Raw genomic sequence first — 21,082 nt, 5'->3', positions numbered from 1 at the left:
TCAGGAATAGCACACACTGCCTCTGACTGTGGCCAGCAGCAGCAGCAGCAGCGTCTACGGGACAGACACACAGACTGCTGGACATGGGCCAGGCCCAAACCGCTGCCATAACTCATCTCAGTAAAGCCAGCACGAGCTTTTTGTTTCACGAGAAGCAACTTTTTTGTCAACTGGCACTTGATGGAGCCCACAACAGCAGGGATCCACATGCTGGTATCCTTTTAGTCATTCAACAGCCAGAGACAACTAAAGATAGACGTGTGGGTGAGATGGAAAGTTAATGATATCCCCCAGCAAGCTCCTGGCACTGGTGCAGAGGCTGTTTCCTGGGCATGGATCGCCCCTTCCTCTCTCCAGCCAAGGAGAGAGGAGCCTGCTCAGGGGGGCTCAGAGGTGTAGGGCTTCCCCTCTGCCTCTGCAGCCACGTTTTCCCTTCTGCCAACCCAACGTAGCTGAGAGGCTCCATCAGAGAGGGTGCTAAAATATGATGAGAAGACAGATTGCTTTGGTGCCCCAGTAAAGAGACGAGAAGCACAAGAGATTTCCATAGCAACTGGTGCAGAGGCTCTGCCTCCTCTGGTCGCTCTGAGTCACCATCCATGGTGGTTTAACTCTGGCTGGACGCGGGGTACCCACCAAAGCTGCTCCGTCACCCCCTCCACAGCTGGACAGCGGAGGGAAGAGTGAACAAAGGGTTCATGGGCCGGCATAAGGACAGAGGGACCAGCCACCCGCTACAGTCACAGCTGGCAGAGCTGGGGTGTTCACCTGGGGACACCTCAGAGCCCTTGCAGGGCCTGAAGGGGCTCCAGGGGAGCTGCAGAGGGGCTGGGGACAAGGCATGGAGGGACAGCACACAGGGAATGGCTCCCACTGCCAGAGGGCAGGCATGGATGGGATATTGGGAGTTAGGGATTGTTCCCCGTGAGGATGGAAAAGTCCTGGCACAGGGTGCCCAGAGCAGCTGTGGCTGCCCCTGCATCCCTGGCAGTGCCCAAGGCCAGGTTGGACACTGGGGCTTGGAGCAGCCTGGGACAGTGGGAGGCGTTCCTGCCATGGCACTGGGTGGGCTTTAGGGTCTTTCCATCCCAACCCATCTGTGATTCCATGAATTATCCCAACAACCGGGTGCCCAGCCCGCCCCGTCCCGACCGGGACCGCGCAGGGGGCGCTGCCGTCCGCCGCGCCGATGAATATTCATGAGCGGGCGTGGCCGGCGCGCGCTCATTACTATGCGCCGCGGGGGGCGCCCCCTCATGAATTATGTGGGGTGGGCGTGGCCGCCGCGGCCCTTCAAAGTGTGGGAAGATGGCGGCGGCGGCGGCGGGTGCCGGCGGCCGGGCCGCGGTGCGGGGGCGGCGGCGGCGGGGCCGGCCCGCGGCCCAGGAGGAGCAGGAGGCGGTGGTGCTGTCGGTGGCCGAGTGCCCGGTGTGCCGGCAGGCGCTGGTGGAGGCGGTGACGCCGCCCTGCCGCCACTCGCTCTGCCTCGCCTGCTTCCAGCGCTGCCTGCAGGGCCCGGGCCTCTGCTGCCCGCTGTGCCGCAGCCGCCTCTCCACACGGGCCCGGCGGCAGCAGGCCGAGCCCGCAGCCACCACGGCGGCCGGAGCAGCGGGCGGGGAGCAGCGGCCGCCGGAGCAAGGTGCGGCTGAGGCGGCGGCGGCGGCGGCGGCGGTGGCACCTGCGCCCCCCCCATCCTGCACCGGGAGGGGCGGGGGGGGCGCGGGGGCGGGGGCGTGGCCTGGGGGCGTGGCTGCCGCGCGCGGAGCCGCGGTGAGTTCGCGGGGGCTCAGCCCGGGGGGCGGGGCCACGGCGGGCGGGAGGTGCGATGAGCTCACCCGGGGGGCGGGGCCACCGCGGGACGTGCCGGGAATCGGCGGGGATGGGGCGGGGCCTGTGCCCGGGGGCGGGGCCTGTGCCCGGGGTGCGATGAGTTGGCGCGGGCTCAGCCCGAGCCGTGCGGGACCGGGCGGGGACAGGGGCACCGGCGCTGAGCCACCCTGCCCGGGGCATCGGGAAGTGCCCCAGGGGGGATGGAGAGCATCATCCCATGGAGGGGGTGCCGGCTGCGGGGATGTTCCCCCACTTCCTCGGGTGGTTTTGTGATGATCTCGGCCCAAAAGTGAACGGTTCCAGCGGTGCTGCCAGGAGTTGGGCAGGTTTGTGCTGCATCAAGGCAGGAAGGATTTTGCACCATGGGAAGTCCTTGTCGCTTGTTGACATAGAAAAAGTCCATCATGCCTGTGTTCACGGCTTTTAGTTGCATGTTTCCTCTCTGCCTCCAAAGCCAGATGTCTTCTCAACTCCTAGAAAACTGCTCCCTGTGTTCCCTTCAAAATAAATCCTCACCTGAGGCAGTGGCATTGCTGGAGATGCCCAGCCTGCTGCTGTCAGAACTCGGGGTGCCCTGGGATCTGTTGGTTGGAGAGGTGTTGCAGCAGTGCCCACTTCAGCAGGGCTGAGGGCAGCCCTTTAGAGCAAACGAGGATTTAAGCTACAGATAAACATCCTTTTAGCCCAGCCCGTTCCTTTCCGAGCGTGTTTCTGGTCTCCCGCTCCCTGCTTGTGTCAGCACCCTCTAATTGGCTGTGGGAAGAATTGGCAGGATGAGCTTAAACAGCTCAAATTGGTGGTTTGAACCAAGCCCACTAACCTGGAAGAGATTTAGGAAGGATTTGCTGAATCCATGAGCAGATGGGCTGTGCAGGGGGAGCAGGGGCAGTGGGAACTGCCCCAGTCAGTCTCTGCTCCAGGGCCGTGGTGTCAGTCATGCTGAAATGCACTCCTTGGGTGAGAGTGCCCAGCCCTGCTGCAGGAGTGCCTGGGCACTGTCTGAGCTGGGCTTCTTAAAGCAGAATTGGTTTTAAGTCTCCACTTGTCCTGAGCTGTGGGAGATGTGTGTGGGACAAAGGGGAATGGCTTCTCACCGGGTTTAGATGGGATATTGGGATGAAGTTCTTCCCTGTAAAGGTGCCCAGAGAAGCTGTGGCTGCCCCTGGATCCCTGGAAGTGTCCAAGGCCAGGTTGGATGGGGTTTGGAGCAGCCTGGGACAGTGGAAAGCCCATGGCAAGGTGTGGAATGAGGTGATCTCTCCAGTCCCTATGTCTGCTGCTCTGTGCTCATCCACTGAGCCAGCAGCCTGCCTCCCAAACACCTTGTCCTTGTTCAGAAGGGGTTTCCAGGGATAGCTGCTTCCCAGGAACCAAGGCAGGGCTGACCCTGTCGTTCCTGCTCCTTACCCTGCCTGAAGGGATGGCTGATATTTGCTTTCTCCCCAGCCTCACAAACCCGTCCCAGTCACCAGGGCCTTATCAATGGATGTGTAATGTATATGTTTATCTATCTGTTTATCAGTGTCTGTAGGCCCTTGAGAGGGGGCAGCAAAGCCCAGCTCATCCCACTGGTGCCCAGGGCCAGCACAGAAGGCAAAGGACACAAACTGAAACAGTGGCCATGAGAAAAATAGCTTTTACTGTGAAGGTTACCAAGCACTGGCACGAGTTGCTCGGGGTGTTTGTGGAGTTTCCATCCTCAGAGAGAGTCAAATCCCAATTGGACATGGACCTGGGCAGCCTGTTCCTCTGGAGACCTGGCTGGGTCTCCAGAGGTCTTTGCAACCTCAGTTATTATGTGATGCTGTTATCAAACACTGATTAAGCTCAGGTACTTAATTAAATCACTTAAAAAGTGCAAAATCTTTGAAACTACTCGGTATGACCACTTGACATACCTTGGTTATTCCAGTGTAAAGAGGCTCATTAATCATGGTTTCATGTCCCAGTTTTCGTTATTCCCGTTGGGATTCTCCCATAGCAGTGGGCTGAAGGAGCCCTCAGACCCTGCCTGAGGCTGGGGATTCTGCCCTAGGTGATCAAACAGGTGTAAAGTCCCAGTCCTTGTCACAGAACTGGACAGAAATCAGCAGGGGCACACTCGCACTGCCTGTGTTGTGTCTTGGCCTGGGCTGGGCTTGCCCCTTGAGAGCTGCTGGGCACCTGATTCCCCAGGAGGATGCAGGTGCCCCATGGGTCCCACGTCCTCTCTGGGCATCCCCAGGGCATCCCCAGGTTCCATGGAGTGCCTGGGAAGGCGCCCCATGGAACTTGGAGATGCCATGAGTGAGAGCCAAAGCTGCAGGGCTGGCTGCAGTGCTCTGCCCAGTGAGGTTTCTGGTACTGAAACAGTTGCTTGGTGGGGTTCTTGGAAGGCAGAGAGGAGCAGCAGATGGGAGGCTTGGAGGCTGTTTGAGGATCCGGCTGGCCAAGGGGAAGAAACAGGAGATGTTTGCAGCGAGGTGCTCAGCCTGGTTTGTGGGGGAATGAGTACATTGCCCTTTCAGAGAGTCAGATTTCTCCTGTTTCTCCTGTGCCCAGTAGCAGTGCCCAGCAGTCACTGGCTGAGCCCGTGCAGGAGGGGTGCTGTGTTTTTGCCAGACTTGAGAAATGACTTCCCCCTCCTTCCTCCCAGTCCTTTTTTGGCAGTGGTTTTCCCCTTTCCCCGCTGGACCAAACCAGTCTGCTTCTTGAGCATTTCCTGGTGATTCCTTGAGTTCCTGTTGTTTCTGTTCTTCTGCAGCCTGTCACTGGTTGTTTTTTTGTCTCAAGACCACAGTGCTACAAGTTTGGAAGTGGCAATCCCAAAGAAGCCTTTCCCTGTCTCAGGAAAAGCAGTGATTTGCTTGAACTGATTAGAACTGACCCCGTCCCTTTTTTCCTCCTTGTCACAGTGCTGTATTGCTGGTGGGATGAGTTAAATTAAGGATTTCCTAGGAAGATAGGGTAGGGTGCCTCTCTGCGGGCAGTAACTGTGGTGTGGGGCTGTCAGAGGGCTTGCACCTCCATCTCTTTCGTCCCTGTCCTCTCTCCAGCACTCCACAATACCTGAATTATTTTTATTCTAATGAAGAGAGTGATTAAGGCCAGACCCAGAGCTAGCCCCAGTGGTCAGTGTGAGAGGCATGGCAGTGGATCATTAACTCCTGGAAAATAAATTTCCAGTTGAGTCGTGCTTACACCTGTGCCAGGGTCAGAAAATTCCTAGCTTCTTGTTTTGTGTTCTGAAAGCATTTAAGATTTCATCCTCAGCTGCAGGATTTGAAAGGAAAAGTAGTGAAAACCCGGAGGGCAATGGAAGCTGCAGAGCCAGCTGAAAGTTTCCATGGGAGCTGGGGGCGAGGGGGACCGGCTGCTGCTGGGGCACAGCTGGCACCTGCCCGATGGCATCGCTTTGGCAGGAGCCAGGAGCCTCTGAAGGACAGACAGGGAGCCAGAGGGCTCTGAATCGAGTTCAGCTTTACTCTCAGTCAGCCCGTGCTGCTGAATCCACCAGATGGAGGTTTCTGAGTCTTTTGCCAGGAAATGTGAAATGTGCCGGTCAGGAGTGTGGCTCCACAGGGATGGTGTGTGTGTAAGACACACTTCCAAGCTGGTGTGGAAAGATGGACTCACTCAAGGGGATGGAGGCTGCAAGTCAGATGCCTCTTATAAAGAAAACCAGCGTTAAATAATTAGAAAATCTTTTGTCCTCTCAAATTGTGCAGAAATCAGTTGTTTTTTCCAAGACTGAGCACAATAGGATGCAACTCTTGACTGCCAGCGTGAAAAAGCAGGACGCCAGGTTTGATTTGCCACCACGACTGTTTCAGTGCTGTCCCCAGGCTGGGAAGGAGCATCCCAGCAGCCCTTCAGAGTCAGCTTCATCCAGGAACCACTTCTGCTGACCCACAGGTCACTCGAGAGGAAGGGCAGGCAGGAGATTTGCTGTGAAATCAAGTAAAAAGCCTTTTCTTCCGTGGTTTTGCCTGCTTTGCTGTTGTCCTAGCAGGAAGGTGGCACTAGGTGACCCCCAGCAGTCCCTGCCAGCCTGACCCATTCTGGATTTCTGTGGAATGCAGATGTACATCATTGCACACACTTTTGTTTTCATCTCTTCTGTACAGAGTTGGAAATTTGGGGGCTCATCTCTCTTTGACCCACCTGTAAAATATACAAGTTGGTGCATAAAGATACTGTTGATAAAGTTGCCTCCACCTGATGTTGGACCCCTTTAGCTCAACCACCACAACTTAGACATGAATGTTATTCCATTGTTTGAAATTTCCTCAGCTTGCTGAACCCAAGTGAGAAATGAGAGCATTGACGTGGCTCATCTTTCCTGCTGCGTGTTCCCCTCGGGTTAGCTTGTGCCCTGGAGGGGAAATCTCCACTTTTTTAGCTTCTGGAGACAAGCCTCAAACATGGAGGAGTAATTGAAGCTTGCTGCAGGCGAGTTACAGATTGCTGCTGCCCCTGGCACTGTCTCCGTGGCAATTTCAGCCTGATAAAGTTCACAAAGAACTGGAACTGCTCAAGGCCACAATTGAAAAAAACATCTTGGGAAGCCGGTGGAAGGTTTCCAGCATGGCTGGGAGCAGGAGCAGGAGCAAGGAATGCAGCCTGGCCTCCCCAGCACCAGCATCACCTGGGATTTTTATCACATGTGTAGGGACAATTGGGATGTTGTCCTTTAGGAACAGGCCTGGCTCGTGCAGGCGTGTGAGTATGAGGAAATAGCAGCTGTTCTAATGAGAAAAAAGGCCTTATGACCTGTTTGCTGACGTGGGATTATTGGTTCACCCACCCTGCCATTTGTACCTGTCTTTTGGAGGCAGATAGAACCAAGGGGAGCTCTGTGAGGGGGGCTCAGCTGCAGAAAAGGAGGCTCAGGGGGACCCAGTGGCTCTGCACAGGTCCCTGACAGGAGGGGACAGCCAGGGAGGGGGTTTTGGGCCCTGCTCCCAGGGAACAGGGACAGGGATGGTCACTTTGGGAAGCAGGAGGAATTTCCCTACTGAAAGGGGGATGAGGCATTGCCCAGGGAGGTGCTGCAGTCCCATCCCTGGAGGTGTCCAGAGAACAACTTTGGATGGGACACTGGGCTGGGTGACAAGGTGGGACTGGGCACAGATTGGACTCAATGGCCTCAGACGTCTTTCCCAGCCTAAATAATCTTGGGATTCTGTGAAAACGTGTTGGAGCTGCTGGTTGATATCCTTTAATTTTAGCAGGGTGGGGAAAGGAAGTACCCCTGATGTTTCCTCCTTGCCCAAACCTGCTCCATCCTGAGAGCAGCACGTTGGGATGATGAGCTGTGCTGCACCCTGCCTGGAATACTGACATGGGTTGAGCCAGGATGGCTGTCCAGGGGTTGTTGTTTTGTTCTGCTCGTTCCCTTTGCCTCCAGGCTCCTCCAGCTGAAGTGCAGCTTGCCCAGACTTGCACTGCACGGAAGTGGGAGGGAACTTTGAGGCTGAAACAAGCAAGGGACTCCTTTGGGAGTAAGAGACTCCAGGGATGGAAGCTGAGCTGTAACCCTGTGCCAGCGTGCTTTTGGCTTCTGACTTGCCCAGGGGAAGGGGAGGAAGTGGGAGCAGGACAGGAACTCGTGCCAGACAGAGCATCCTGCCCTCAGACCCCTGATCTGGGGAGCGCCCTGCAAGCAGGAGAAAGGCTGTGCTTCCTCTGGGACAGCAGTGCAGGAGCTGCAGGGGGGTGTGGAGGAGGCATTCTGGGCCTGCAGCAGGCACCTGAAGCCTGCCTTTACTCCTGGCACTCAGATTCCCTGTGCCTGGATCCTGGGTTTATTCCCAGCACTCAGATTCCCTGTGACATCCCCGGGCTGTTCCACAGCCCCGTGTTTACGTCCTCCCAGTGCTCCCTGATTGCTTAACTGCTTGTCAAGGACTCTTGAGAATCTCACAGGAAACTCGGGAAGTGCAAAGTGGGATTGCTGGGCCATCTCCTCCTGATGTTTCTGTATGTTAAACAGAGCTGTGATAGCAGTGGCAGAATATAAACATCTGGAGTTGAAAAAAGTGCTGCAGAAGCTCTTGTGCAGCCTCTGGAGATCTCACCCTTTTTGGGAAATAATGGCCAGCACCAGTTATCCTGTACTAAAACATAATTCCTTTTTTTTCCCCTTTTCTTTCCAGACTTTATATTCAGAGCACCCATTAAATTAAGCAAAACAGGAGAGCTCCGAGAAGAATATGAAAGCCAGCTGAGGAAGGTCAGTATTTTGGGTAATTGTGGTTTTTCTTCCAGAACAACTTGGATTTCCTGCAGGAATGCCATCCTACCTGTAGGGAAACCTGAAGGGCTCTTTTTTCCTGTTCTTTAACAATGCTCATTTATTCTCTTTACACTGTTCAGCCAGTTCAGGAAATGGCTGTAATTGAGCATGTGGAAGCCAAATTTTGCTGTCTTAGCCTGCCTTCCAGAACATGGACGTGTACCTTCTTTGGAGTGACTGTTTGGTTGTGGATGTAATTCCATAAAGGCTTCTGCAGCCTAAGGCATCTCCTTCTCCTCAAACATCCTTCTCCTTAAAAGCGAACTATTCCAAACTAGAGCTTTCTGGGTTTTTTTATAGCCAAGAATAAAATGTCTTTTAAAACAGCCTTGTCTGCAAAAAGATACCATGTGCAGCCCAGTGCAGCTCTGCTCCCTTCCCTCCCAGTCAGAAAATACTTGACCATGTTTCCAGTATTTGGGCATGTTTTTGTCTTGTTCTCCTTCAGCCTGCTGCCTTCCTCTTCTTGCCCCCTGCCAGATGGGAGATGGGTTTCTTCCCCCTGCCAGCTTAAACTCGGTTTTTGTGAAGCTCAGCTGAAAGAGCCATGTGGGAGGAGGCTCTGTGAGTCGCCACCTCAGAGGAAATGGCAGTGAGCTTTGTCTGATGATGCAGTCACACTGTTTCCTTGTTCACAGAATCAGAATAGAATCACAGAATCATCTAAACAAGGGAAAAGCCCTCACTTGTTACCTGGGGTGAGAGACTGACTCTCACCTGGCTCTACCCTCCTGTCAGGGAAGTTGTAGGGAAGCTGGTCTGAAAATTGTCACTGTTGCTGCTTATCAGGAGTTTCTTGGTATCTCTGAACTTCTGAATCAGGGAGGACTCAGGCTGGAGAACCTAAGCTTGGATAGGATTTGGTTTCCTTCCCTGTCTCAAGACACAGGGTTTCATCCCAGCTTCCCTGCCTGTGCAATGGGGATAACTTGGGCTTTCCTCCTGAGGAAGGGACAGGAGCATTTCCAAACCTTTTTACATCTCCCACATGTGAGTTGTTTCATCTGTCTGAACTCTTGACCCGCTTCCACCCTTTTTGCAGTTGAAAACAAAGTGGTACCATCATTATGAACTGGAGAGATTTTATTTAACATGGACTATCTCATAGCTTAATTTTCCCAGCTGCCTTTCAGAATGAGCTAGATCTTTGCTGTCTGTGCAGGACAGCAAGAATGGGTTTTCCTCTTTCGTGCCCTCGGCGCTCTTGCATTTTTTGTTTTCCCAGAGGAGGCTGTCGTTTCTGTGCACACAAACCTTAACTCATGCTGTCCAGCTGTCTTTCCCTCTATCACAAGCAAGTCTGTTGCTTGTGAGCACACACAGAGTGGGAGGGAAACTCCCACCTGAGGCATGTGCTGACATGCAGCCTCCCAGAGCCAGGGCAGAGGAGCAGGCTCCGGGAGCCAGCAGACCTGGACAGGGAAGAGAAGATACCAAACGTGAGTTTGCCCGACTTTTGGAATTAATGGTAGTGTCAGGAGTGGTGCTTCTGAGTGAACAATTATCCATTGCTTGTACATTTTTCCCCCTCCTGCAGCTGCAGTATCCAAAAGGACTGAAATGCATTTTCTGATTAACTGTGCTGTCTACAGCAGCTGTTGGTGCTGCATCCAGTATTTCAGAGATGCTGCTCAGATAACATGAGGTCCTTCTCCAGGGTACATGTTTCACACTACTTTGTTTCAGTTTCTGGTCCTCCTGTCCCAGCACAGCATTGCCATGTCTGGAAGGAAGTTCTCTGGGAGACAATTTACATTAAAGCTACCTCAAATTATTAGTTTTGAAATTAGTACAGATTTTATCATTAGAGTTTGATTTTGCTTGCAGCCTTAATTCTGGACCTAAATTGTTTTTTGTGTTCTCTTAATTAGGATTAGGATCCTGTTGTTTCCTTTTTGACTTCATTGTCAGCAGAGCTCAGGTTGTGCCATGGATTCCCCTAAAATCCTTAAATATTCCTGTGTGTTGTTACATATTCTTGTGTCTTTTGATTTTATAATTTAGCCAGAAAAGTGAATTTTTCCATATAACTTTCTTCCACATGAGAAATATAGGAGGGACACGAGTGCTGGGTGGTATTTCAGCCAGCCCAAAAAAATACATAAATCTTTATGATAAATCTTGGTGTGAATTTGTTTTTCAGATGCTTCCAAAAAGGCAGAAATACTGTTGCCTTAGAGCAGACTATTCATCATGTCTGCATCATGTGGTCACAATCTATGTTAGTCAGACACTGTTGTAGTTATTGCTTGAGATTATTAATAGATGAGGAATTTAAAGATACATCTTAAAACAACTCCGAGCAAGGAGTCAAACCAGTCCTTGAAAATATTTGCTGAACACCCACAATCAGCCAAACAGTGGAGCTTTTCCTGGTTTCTGCCTTTTTTCCTCCTTGTTTTCCTCCTTGTTTCTCTCTTCCTCATCTCTGGGGGCTTGGTTTCAGTAGGATTTGGGTCTTTGCCAGTTTGAAAATCACAGTGTGCTTTTCCTGTAATGCCTCGTGAACTCTGTTTTCTTTCTCACCCTTATGTCCATACTGCTGAGATTTTCCCTTCCTCCAACAGGGAAGAAAAACACCAAATATTTTTGGAAGAAGTTGTTGCTGCCTTTTTGAGTTAGGGGAGCTTCCTAAGCACCTGAGATGCCTATGCCCAAGTATGAGGAAAAGCCCAGGGATATGGGTGCCTGGTGCTGTGGGTCATGAGCAGGACAAAGAGGCGTCAGTCAGAGGTGTGGCTAAGTTCTGGGTGGATGGAGGAAGGAGGGAGGGTCTGTTCTGTGTACAGGTTGATGTAGACTATTCCTGGGCTGTGTCTAAGCTGGGGAAGAGGCAAGGCACAAGCTGGGAGAATGGCTGGGGATGGAGGGAGAACCTCCACGGGCAGGGACCATCAGATGGTGCCAAGCCTGTTCCTCAGGAAAAGGTAGTGGAAAGGGGGAGAAAAGGGGTCTTGTTGGTTTTGTGACAGCAAGTCTGCAAAACTAAACCAACCTGGCAGAAAAGGGGAGTTTGGTTCCTTAGGTGAGCAGAATAGTGCAGCAGGACAGGCAGCCCATCAGAGTCCATGCACCTCGAGTCCCAGATCCTGGCATTCCCTGTTGGAAGCTGAACTCAAGCTTTGAGCCTGGGGTCAGCTGTCAGGGGAAAGGTGGCCTCTCTGGATCCCCTCCTTCCACCCAACACACTGCAGAAACAATGGGATTTCATCTCTCCTGCAGCTTTCAGCGTGGGGATTGCTGCATCTCACCTTTTATTTTAGATGCTGCTGCTTGTGTGTCTGCCAAATTGTGTGTGCTGTGTGTCAGGCCATTGGGAGGCTAAAACTGGAATATCACACCTTGCTTGAAACTGGTGTTGCACATTTTTCTATGTAGTGTGATCACCTACAAGTAGAGAAAAGCTTTTGTCTCTCTGTTTTAGAAAATACAGTGACAGAGAAGGCTTTGTCCAGCCCTGGGCCTCACGGTGCCTTTGTTGTTCTGCAAAGAACATAAAATCCATGATACTTGTGTATAAAACACGAATGTGGTATAGAAGGCAACCAATCTTCATATTATTGTGAGAGAGAGGCAGTGGCTCTACGCTGGAGTGGAGAAATGAAGGCACAAAATTAAATGATGGGACCAAACTCTTGGTCTTTCCAGTCTGTAAGTGTAGGACATCAAATTATAACTACCCTACCTCTCTTGTCCTTATTTCCAGCTGAGAGAAGAGAAAATACAAGAAGAAAAGACATCTGAGGATCTGATTCACAAGTTCATCCTAGATGACATTGATGTAGGGAAAAGAAAAATGGAGGAACAGCAGAAAAAAGAAGAATCTGTTGTGCTGAAAGGGAACCAAGACTGTGTAAGTGAGCTCATGCTTCTCCTTCCTGCCCACAGGTCAAAAGTTTCATTCTTTGGCTTTCCAGGATTCCTTGATTGAGTTTTATAGTTTATTAAGGCTATGAGCTGGCAGATTCTTAAGGTCCTTGTTAATGAGAGCTGTCTTCTAAGGTCTGTTATGACTGCAGATGTCCTTCTAGAGGATTCTGTCCCTCTTTTTACCCTCTGCTGTGTGACTCTTCCTGACACAGCAGATGCCCACAGCCTTGGGGATATCCTTGGTCTGTAGGCTTGCATGCATTTCCATGAGTATTTCTCCATGAATCTTCTGCAGTGAAGTTGTACAGCTGAAGTTCAGCACGTTCTTCATGCTGACTTCTGCCTATTTCCCATTTCATTTGGGAGGTTCTGCAGGAAATGCTCTTAAAATTTCCATTTGATAGGCTGACCCATGGGGACTGAGTGACCAACACCCTGCAGTAACCCCTATTGTAGAATTTTCCCACATCTTCTTATTAATAAATTACCTTTATTGGGTGACCAACAGCTATGTATAGGAGCTACGTGCTTATTTTTGTATTTTTTATGCCTTATGTCTTCTCAGTATAATCAGAAATGGGGGGTTTGGGGATCTTTAACACTTTTGCAAGCAAGAGCTTTATTTTCCAAGTTATTCTCTCTGTTGTGCATGTCAGCTAACTGTTCCTTGATTGACTTCAGTTTCCTGAGCGTCTCTCGGATTCCGAGAACGAAGAGCCGTTCCAGGGCAAGCAAACACACCGCTCAGCTTTTGTTTCCAAGACCAGTGCTTACTCCTTTGCTTTCCTTTCAGGGTAAGAGGCTGAGACTTTCTTTAGTGTCCTTTAAAGATGTTCTTCTGACTTGTTTTAAACGCGCCTGACATGCTCTAATTCAAATGGTGGTTTCAATCTAAAATAAGTGATTTTTTTTTTCCCCCTGGAATTTTAGAGCAGACTCATTGGTAGAATGTGGTGTCTGTCTGATTGCTTCCTACCTGGAAGTTAAGGAAGTTAATGTTCATCCCATGAAGGAGAAAAATCATTGCCTGTAGATTTAAACCATTAGTCAGAAATCAGAATTCTGTGGGGGGAGCTCAGGAGTGCTGGTTCCCTTCTGCAGCACAGATATGAAGGGATGGCATCAGCTCCAAACTCCCTGCGAGGCTGCTGCCTGACACAGTGGAAGCAGCTGAATAAGCAGTTTCCAGGTGGGAAGCAGAGGGGTTTCCCAGCTTCCTCCTCAGCTCTGGCCTCAGTTCATCATGGGCCCTGGGCAGAGCTGTCCATGAAACCCTGCTGGGTTTCATGCAGAGCAGGGCTCTGCTGCAAATCCAGGATTCCTGGTTCCCTTTGTCCCGAGGGCAGGCGAGGTGCCTCTGCCAGCCAGGTGCTGCCAAGGCTGGTGCCTCTCCCACAGGGAGCAGCTGCCAGGGCTGGTGAGCTGCTTGTTCCCAAGGTTCCTGTTCTCATCCATCTGCTTTTCAGGAATTTAACCTCCAAGGTGGAGAGGAGCCGGAGCTGCAACGACACCATTCAGGAGAGATCCAAGAGCAGGCAGAGGTCAGCCCCAGCCACCAAAGCAAAGGTACAGGCAGCGTGTGGAAACAGGTTCCTGTGTGTAAACGTTCTTATCTGAGGTTACACAGCACCAGTAATCTGGAGATATCAAATATGGGCTTTGTGGCCCTGTTATCGCCCTGGGGCCAATCACCTCCTTGTGGCTCCCAATAAAACCTGCTGGGTTAGGAGTTACTAAACAGAAAAGCAGACAGGTGTCAGGGTTCTTGTGTAGCGTTGGAGGCTAATTGGAATTTGAAAGGGTTCTCATCAGGCTTTTGTTTTGTGATTCATTTTCTTTTCAAGGCTGACTCCCCAGCCAGGTAAAGAAAAATCTTTTTGAAGTTTAGGAAAATAATCCTCTCCCCCTTTCTCTTCAAAACTGTTTAAGCAGAGCAAAGCTCATTGCTTTCCTGACATCAGGGTACATTGGCACTTCCATACTATAGAAGATAAAAAGGCCTGGTCCTCATAGGATCATAGGGTGGTTTGGGTTGGAAGGGAACTTAAAGCTCATCCAACCCCCTGCCCTGGGCAGGGACACCTTTCACTATCCCAGGGTGCTCCAAGCCCCATCCAGCCTGGCCTTGGGCACTGCTAAAGATGGGGCAGCCACCCAGCTGCTCTTGCTAGGATGTTCCCCCTCCTTGTGCTGACACCCCTCCTTAGTGGGATCAGTTTCATCCCTGATGGAGAAGGAGGGGGTTCAGATCCAGAGGAGGCCCCATGAGGAGCAGAAGCCTGTGCAGTCTCCCACCTGAGCTGCTGGGAGCTGGACTGAGCCCAAAGTGAACATCCATGACTTACCTTCCCTCCAAGGACTGTCTTCTTTTTCAAGAGGATGCTGCATGGATGTGACCAATTAGATTTCCAGTACAGGGTATTCAAAAAACTTATTTTGACCTCAAAATGAGTGAGTAGGAAAGCACCTTCTCTCGGACTAAGCATGGAAAAGCTGTTACTGTACACAGTAGCTGCTGAATAAAAATATTTCAGTGCTAAGAAGAAGACAATTTGAAGTTGTGTGTGTAGTTACCTCTCTGATTTAGTTGGGCCAGGATTAAGCCCAAGTGTAGCAGCATTCAGGGACTGTGTGAGAGATGACAAGAAATGTTGCTCTTAATCAGAGAATCACTCAGGTTCAAGGAGACCTTCAGGGCCATCACGTCAACACAGCACCACCACAATCTCCCCTAACCCACATCCCCAAGGGCCACATCCAGATGCCTCTTATACCTGGGCCCAGTCCTTGCTCTTTCTCTCCCACAGCTTGGAAGGGAGCAAAAAATAATTTGGAGATCATTTCCCTTGAGGAGCGTGGTTTCCTTCAGCCAGGGTGGTGCGGTGCTTCTTGGCTTCTCCTTGTCTTCACAGAATCATAATCCAGGTTGGAAGAGACCCTTAAGGTCATCTAGTGCAGCCTAACACCACTAAGTGGGCAGATTTATCCAGGTAAAGAGAAAACACGTTTCAAGGCCGGGTTGGACATGGCTTGTAGGAGTCTGGTCTGGTGGAAACTAGTGGAGAACTATTCCCTGCCCGTGGAAGGGGGTGGAATGAGATGGCCTTTAAAGTCACTCCTCACCCAAACCATCCTGTGGCTGTGTGATTTTGCCATCAGAGGGGCTGTTACTTGTGGCAGGAGCAGCTCTCAGACCGAAATAGATTGGACACCCTGATTCTACTGGACTGACATAGGGGTCTCCTCGAGCCAGGTCTCATAAGCTCTTGGGGATCTACTTCACACCCAAGATAGCTCAGCTACCTTAGAAGGCATAAAATCAGCAGGATGGCTTTTGTGGTCGTGTTGGAAACAAAAAGCTTTAATAGAAGGCAAAATAACAAAACTCTTTACAGAGAAAAACCTGAGCCAGGTGCAAGAGGTCCTTCCTGTCGTTCATCAGCAAACCCAAAGTTTATTTGTAAAAGCAAGTATCATTTTCCATTCACCAATCAGTGGAACCCTTCCTTCCCGTTGTTTCTTTTCCCTGCCAGTGCTGGTCTTACCTCCCTGCCAGCAGCCCCAGAGCTTGTTTGTAAGCACGGGTGTGCTGTTCCTCTCCCCCTGCAGGTGCTGCCCGGGGCCGCGCCGCTGCTGGGCGTGCTGTCGTGCGCGCAGAACCACCGCTGCCTGTCGGCGCCGGAGCTGAGCGCCGAGCGGCGCCTGCTGCTCAGCGCCGCCTCCTCCCTGTCCGCCCTGCACCGCCCCGAGCGCTCCATCAGCCCCGAGAGCAACGACAGCATCTCCGAGGAGCTCAACCACTTCAAGCCCATCGTCTGCTCCCCGTGCACGCCCCCGAAGAGGCTGCCCGACGGCAGAGTGCTGAGCCCCCTCATCATCAAGTCCACCCCCAGGAACCTGAACCGCAGCCTGCAGAAGCCGACCACCTATGAGGCCAGCCCTAGGATACTGAAGAAATGGGAGCAGATATTTCAGGAGCGTCAGATCAAAAAGACTCTCTCTAAAGCAACCCTCACGTCCTTGGCTTCGGAGCCCGGGGAAGACGTCGTGGTTCCTGACATCACCAACCCCGGCAGTTGCACTAAAGAGCAGCCACAAGCGCAGGAGGATCACCTTCCACCTGACACAGCAGGAGAGCCTCGCCCCGAGCTGGATTTCCTCCCTTCTGTCAGTGAAGTGAGGCTGGGAAGGGGGAGTGAGAAGAACAGGGGTTCACGGGCCTTAGCCACCGATGACGGTGCTGCTGAACCAGATGCGAGATTGAACGTGACCTCCCTGAACACACGGGTGGCTGAGGTCCCCGACCTAAAAGTGAACACATTCATGGACAAATCCTGCCTCAGACTGGGCCCCAAAGTGCTGAGCAGGAGACTCATGGGCATCGGCGCATCGCTGCCCGACAGCAGCGCGCTGGGAGTGCCCATCAAGCCCGCGGGGAAGAAGCAGCTGAAGTACCTGAACAACAGCGAGCTGATCAACGTGCAGAACAGCACCTGCAGCTCCGTGCAGAGCCTCCTCGGGGAGCAGGCGCCACTGCTGCGCCGCGGCCGCAAGAGACGCTGCAAAACGAAGCACCTGGAGCACAACGGCTCCGTCAAGAGACTGAGGCACGCGGCCCCGGGGGAGGCAGGGCTGCCCCCCGAGGCTCGGGACGTGGAGCAGAAGCTCCAGCAGGAGGAGGAGGACAGGAGGCTGGCCCTGCAGCTGCAGCGCATTTTCGACAGCGAGAACAGGACGGTGGAGAGGCGCAGGGTGCGCGTGGATCGGTACCTGCTGCGCTCCAAGAGCACGCTGGGGGCCAAGTAGCACCGCTGGGCCATGCTGCCTTTCTAGGGGACAGTGAGGATTATCACATTATCTTAGAGGAAAACTATTTTTTGCCCTACTTCACCCACGCAGTTGTTTTTTCGTTTCGGTGGTAAGACATTTCTGGGTCCAGTTCAGAGAGAAGCCAGCGTCCTTTCAGATTAAAAAAAAAAAAAAAAAGAGAGAGAGAATGAGAAAAAAAGTCCTCAGGTCCATTGGTCTGAAGGAATTGTCTGTGATCCCCGTGAATACACTGCAAGGCCTCCACAGGCAGGCAGGCAGGCAGGCACACCTGGGATCTCCAGGTAGGAGGGGTGTGAATGTGGGGTATGAGGACCATCCCAAGAGAAATCTGAGCTCTGCTCATAGAAATTATCTGAGAGTCTTCTCCTCTCTGCCTGCCCCATTTTCTCCCTCAGGCTGCATCTGGTTGTGGGGTCAGCCTCTTATCCATGCTCTGTGTTTCTCCTGGGGAGTCCTAAACAGAGCCCCCCTGTAGTACTTCCACATGAATGTATCTCACTGTCTGCAGCAGCAGTACAGATCATTCGTCACTTTCTTGAAGCAGAAAGCCAAATGCAGTGAAAAGAAAGACCTGAAATAAGGATTTTACTGAAAAACCTGCCCCTGCTCCAGCTTCCTGGCTTCAGGCTCAAACCACTAAGAAAGCTCAGGTGGGTGATGCACTACAGACTTCCAGGCATGAAGCTGCCTGGAGCAGAGCTGGCTCAGAGCCTGGGGCTTGGTGGAGCGTGTGTTCTCTGCCCACATGTGGCAGGCCACCCTCTGAGCGTTTCTAACCCTCTTCCATGGATAAATTTCATGGATTATTTCCAGTAACTTAGCTCCAAAAGTACCCTTCCAATTCAGCCTTCCGTGGCAGCTGCCTTGCAGAGTATTCATGGGGACCCTGGAGGCCCGTGGGGATCTTGTCTGGGGCAGGGGTTGTGGCTTTACCTGTCCTGTGTGCCAGGTGGCAGGGCTGTCCTTGGGGTGAGGACAGTGCAGGGACAAACTTCCCTGTGGATCCTGTGAAGGGAGGGCAGCCAGTGCACATGAATAGACAGATCTGGTCTAACTGCATTGCCCCATTTCCTCCCTCCATCTTCAACAGTCAAAAAGAAAACGGGAACTGGTTTTCTTTTTCACTGCAAGGACCCTGGCAGGCTTTTTTTTTTTCCCTAATTGAACTGGATTTAAAAAAAAAAAAAAAAAAAGAAAAAAAGGAAAAAGGAAATCTTATATTTTATTGGGTAAAATTTATATATTTTAAATACTATATTTCAACAGATCGACACTTTTGTTTTGAGAGATCTTATAGCAATGATTCCATAATATATATCTCTTTCTCTGCATCTCCTTGCCACACAAACCACTGGATGGTTCAGGCTGTACCTGAGGCTGGTGGCACCTGGCCTGCTCTGCCTTCCTCTCCTGCACCACAGCCTGGCAGGTGCTGCTTTGGGCCCAAACCAAAACCTGCTCCCCTGTCCAGCTGTCAGTTAGAAGGAAATTAAGGAATTAGAGCCTTGGCTGGGCCTGGAAGAGCAGCACAGAGAGAAGTAGTGATGGCCTGGGTCTGCCCTGGGAGCTCAGGAGGGAAAGCTGCAGCTTTAACTTGGGATCCATGCTGGTTCTCCCAACATTTTGAGCTGCAATATGCACTTCCCAGGTGCATCCCGATGTAGAATTCTTTTTGCAGGCCCCCTTTTCTGCGGCTCATCCCTGGAGCCCCAGACTTCCCTAAACAGTTTCCTTTTTTCTCGTGGTGTTCGTGGGGGTTCAGCTGGGCCTGGGCTGCTTACACCACAAAAAAACAGACTTACACGCTGAATGTATCTTTTCTTCCCCCTCTTAAAACAGATTTCACAGCCCAATGCACTATGCCAGTGTCTTAAATACCTTCTTTTGAAAAGATTTTATAAATGTTTAGGGGTTTGTGCGTTAATTTCCTGATCCCAAATCCAAGCTGGGCAGAAGTGTAGGAGGCAGTGCCTGGGCTGGAGCTTGTCCCCAGCCATAAAAAGCTTCATGGGACCCCTCGTGCTCCCAAAACAGAGATCCCAGCTCCCCAGGCATCACACACAGGCCATGGCATCTGCGTTCAAGGAGACCTTTGGATGTGCAATCACAGTCCTGTCCTGGAAGGGTTGCGGCCATGCCAAGCCAGGATGAATGTTTTATTAATTTAACACTCTCCAAGTCTGTGTAAGCTTGCAAAAAACAACAAAAATTGTAAATAATTACAATCAAAAGAGCAGGAGCACCCAGCCTTTCCCCTGTAAGGGTCACCTTTGCCAGAAATCATGCCAGCTGAGAAGGAAGATACCTCCTGCTGAACGGTGGATGCAGCACACAAGATTAAACCAAGTATTTATTCACGCTCCTCTGCAAGTCCTCTGCAACCCTCAGCTGCCTTCCCTCCGGGATGAAGGCATTCCTGGCTGGCTGTGGGGCAGCACGGGCGTGGGAGTGTCCTCCCAAAGTGTCTCCTCCGGAGGGGCTGGGGCTGGCTCCCTGACAGGAGGACTGTGTCTGCCAAAGATGCACCAGCTCCCAGACAGTTCCTTTCTGACCCTCTGGAGCTCTCTGCCCGGGAAAAGCCGTGCAGGAAGGTCTGCGTTTGGAGTCAGCCAGATGAGACAGATGAAGGAAAAGTGCCAAAAGGGATCGTGCCAGGTGATTGATTGATTGATTGATTGTATGACGCTGTTGTCTATTGTCAGTATTTCTCTTCCAATGCTATTGTACATGCAGTGCACAGCAGTCACAAAGTGTAGCTTGAACAAGCGCTTCTTTCTCTGCATTTTCTCAGCGAAAGCAAAGGGGGAGATCCAAGCCTTAAAGACTCTCAGAAAACAAGCCTTTAGCAATGCTGCCAGGGCAGCACAGCCCTGGCCTGTCCCCCCGTTGTCCGGCAAGGAGCTCGTCCCACGGCCGAGGGGAAGCACACGAGATGGAGGCCGCCCTCTGTCCATGGTGGAGCCCTGTGGGATGTCACCAGCGTGGAGCTGGGCTGATCCCTGTGTGCCACCCGCCCCTGGCGCTGCCGAACAGCACCGTGCACCCCAGCCAGCTCCTCACTGTGCACACGGAGAGCCGGGCTGGGCTGTGCAGGATCGCTGGGGAGCTCTCACAGCCTGGCCGTCGCTGCACCTCCCTCAGCCACGCTGTAAATCCTCGTGCTTTGTGTTCCCCCTGGCCAGTGGAGCTCCGGCTGGCTGCGGGCTCTGCTCTGCTCCCCGTGTCACACAGAGACACAGGCAGGCACCCACCCTGGCGTGCATGTGTGGAACGTGCAAGTGGAATGACGTGCAGGCGTCTGTCATGTTGTGGCTTCCGTTGCTGGAAACAGAGTAAACCCTGCTCGTGAAACAATTGTCACAAACCTGAAATACGCCGGCTAATGTGTACAAATAACAGTGTTTGTTCTAACAGCAACCGGGACTTGAACTGCAGGGCGAAGGCCGAGGTTCAAACAGAATAAAAACAGATTCTGACAGTGAGACTCCCTGCTTCTTGCTGTGCTTGGAAATGAGCAGGGTCCTGCCGCTGCTTGTCCCTGACAGGTGACACTCCTTCCGAAGGAGGTTGTGCAGTAATTGTAGAATCACAAAATCATTTGGTTGGAAAAAACTCAGAGACCCATGTCCCCCTTCCTCTGGGGACAAACCCATTTTAATCCAAGGCTGATCTGCCAGCAGCTGAGTTTGGGCTGGGGTTAATCCAGCTGTAGATGCCAGGGAGCCCAGCAGGATCTGTGTGGCACCCTGGCAGAGCTGAGCCCGTGTTTCCATGTGGGCAGGAGAGGCAGGTGCTGCTCTCCCATCCTGTCCAGATCTCTGCCATCTGCAGCAGGACGTGCCCAAGCTGTGCTTTCTCCACTTCCAGCTCCTCTGCCCACCTCCATAAAACTGATATCCTGCATCAGAGCAGCTAAATTGGATCAGCCCCAGTGGCCATCTAGCTTAGCATGGCATCTCCTGCAATGGAAAACAGAGGGTTCCTTGTCATGGCAGCTGTACATGAAAGGTCTAATGAAGGAGGAATAAACAGCATCCTCCTCTCGTGGCTCAGCCACACAGCAGGGCTGCTGTATCCTGTTGGAGATCATAGATCCATGGAATAGTTAGGGCTGGAAAAGGCCTCCAAGGTCACCGAGTCCCCCAGCGCTGCAAGGCCACTGCTAACTCATGTCCCCAGTGCCACATCCACAGGGCTTTAAATCCCTCCATGTGTGGGGACTCCACCACTGCCCACACTGGGCAGCTGTGCCAGGGCTGGACAGCCTTTTTGGGG

General features: G+C 52.1%; 2 protein-coding genes across 3 annotated transcripts in view; one reads left to right on the top strand and one right to left on the bottom strand.

Moving 5' to 3' along the window:
* LOC139585286 (uncharacterized) overlaps nucleotides 1-21,082 on the bottom strand; it is a 445,268-nt gene that overhangs the window by 336,625 nt on the left and 87,561 nt on the right. The gene's annotated exons all lie outside the window — the stretch shown is intronic.
* Nucleotides 1,264-20,289, top strand: RNF169 (ring finger protein 169). Its single transcript, XM_071417865.1, has 6 exons — nucleotides 1,264-1,639; nucleotides 7,968-8,044; nucleotides 11,814-11,960; nucleotides 12,659-12,771; nucleotides 13,444-13,543; nucleotides 15,587-20,289. Exons 1-6 carry the CDS (start codon nucleotides 1,264-1,266, stop codon nucleotides 16,781-16,783), a joined length of 2,010 nt encoding a protein of 669 aa, XP_071273966.1. The 3' UTR covers nucleotides 16,784-20,289.

The sequence above is a fragment of the Agelaius tricolor genome, unplaced genomic scaffold, assembly GCF_023055355.1.
Source record: "Agelaius tricolor isolate 1412-34295 unplaced genomic scaffold, bAgeTri1.0.p SCAF_71, whole genome shotgun sequence".
In the NCBI taxonomy this organism is placed as follows: Eukaryota; Metazoa; Chordata; class Aves; order Passeriformes; family Icteridae; genus Agelaius; species Agelaius tricolor.
The sequence above is the reverse complement of the archived record's forward strand: the minus strand, read 5'-3'. Positions and strand labels throughout refer to the sequence as shown.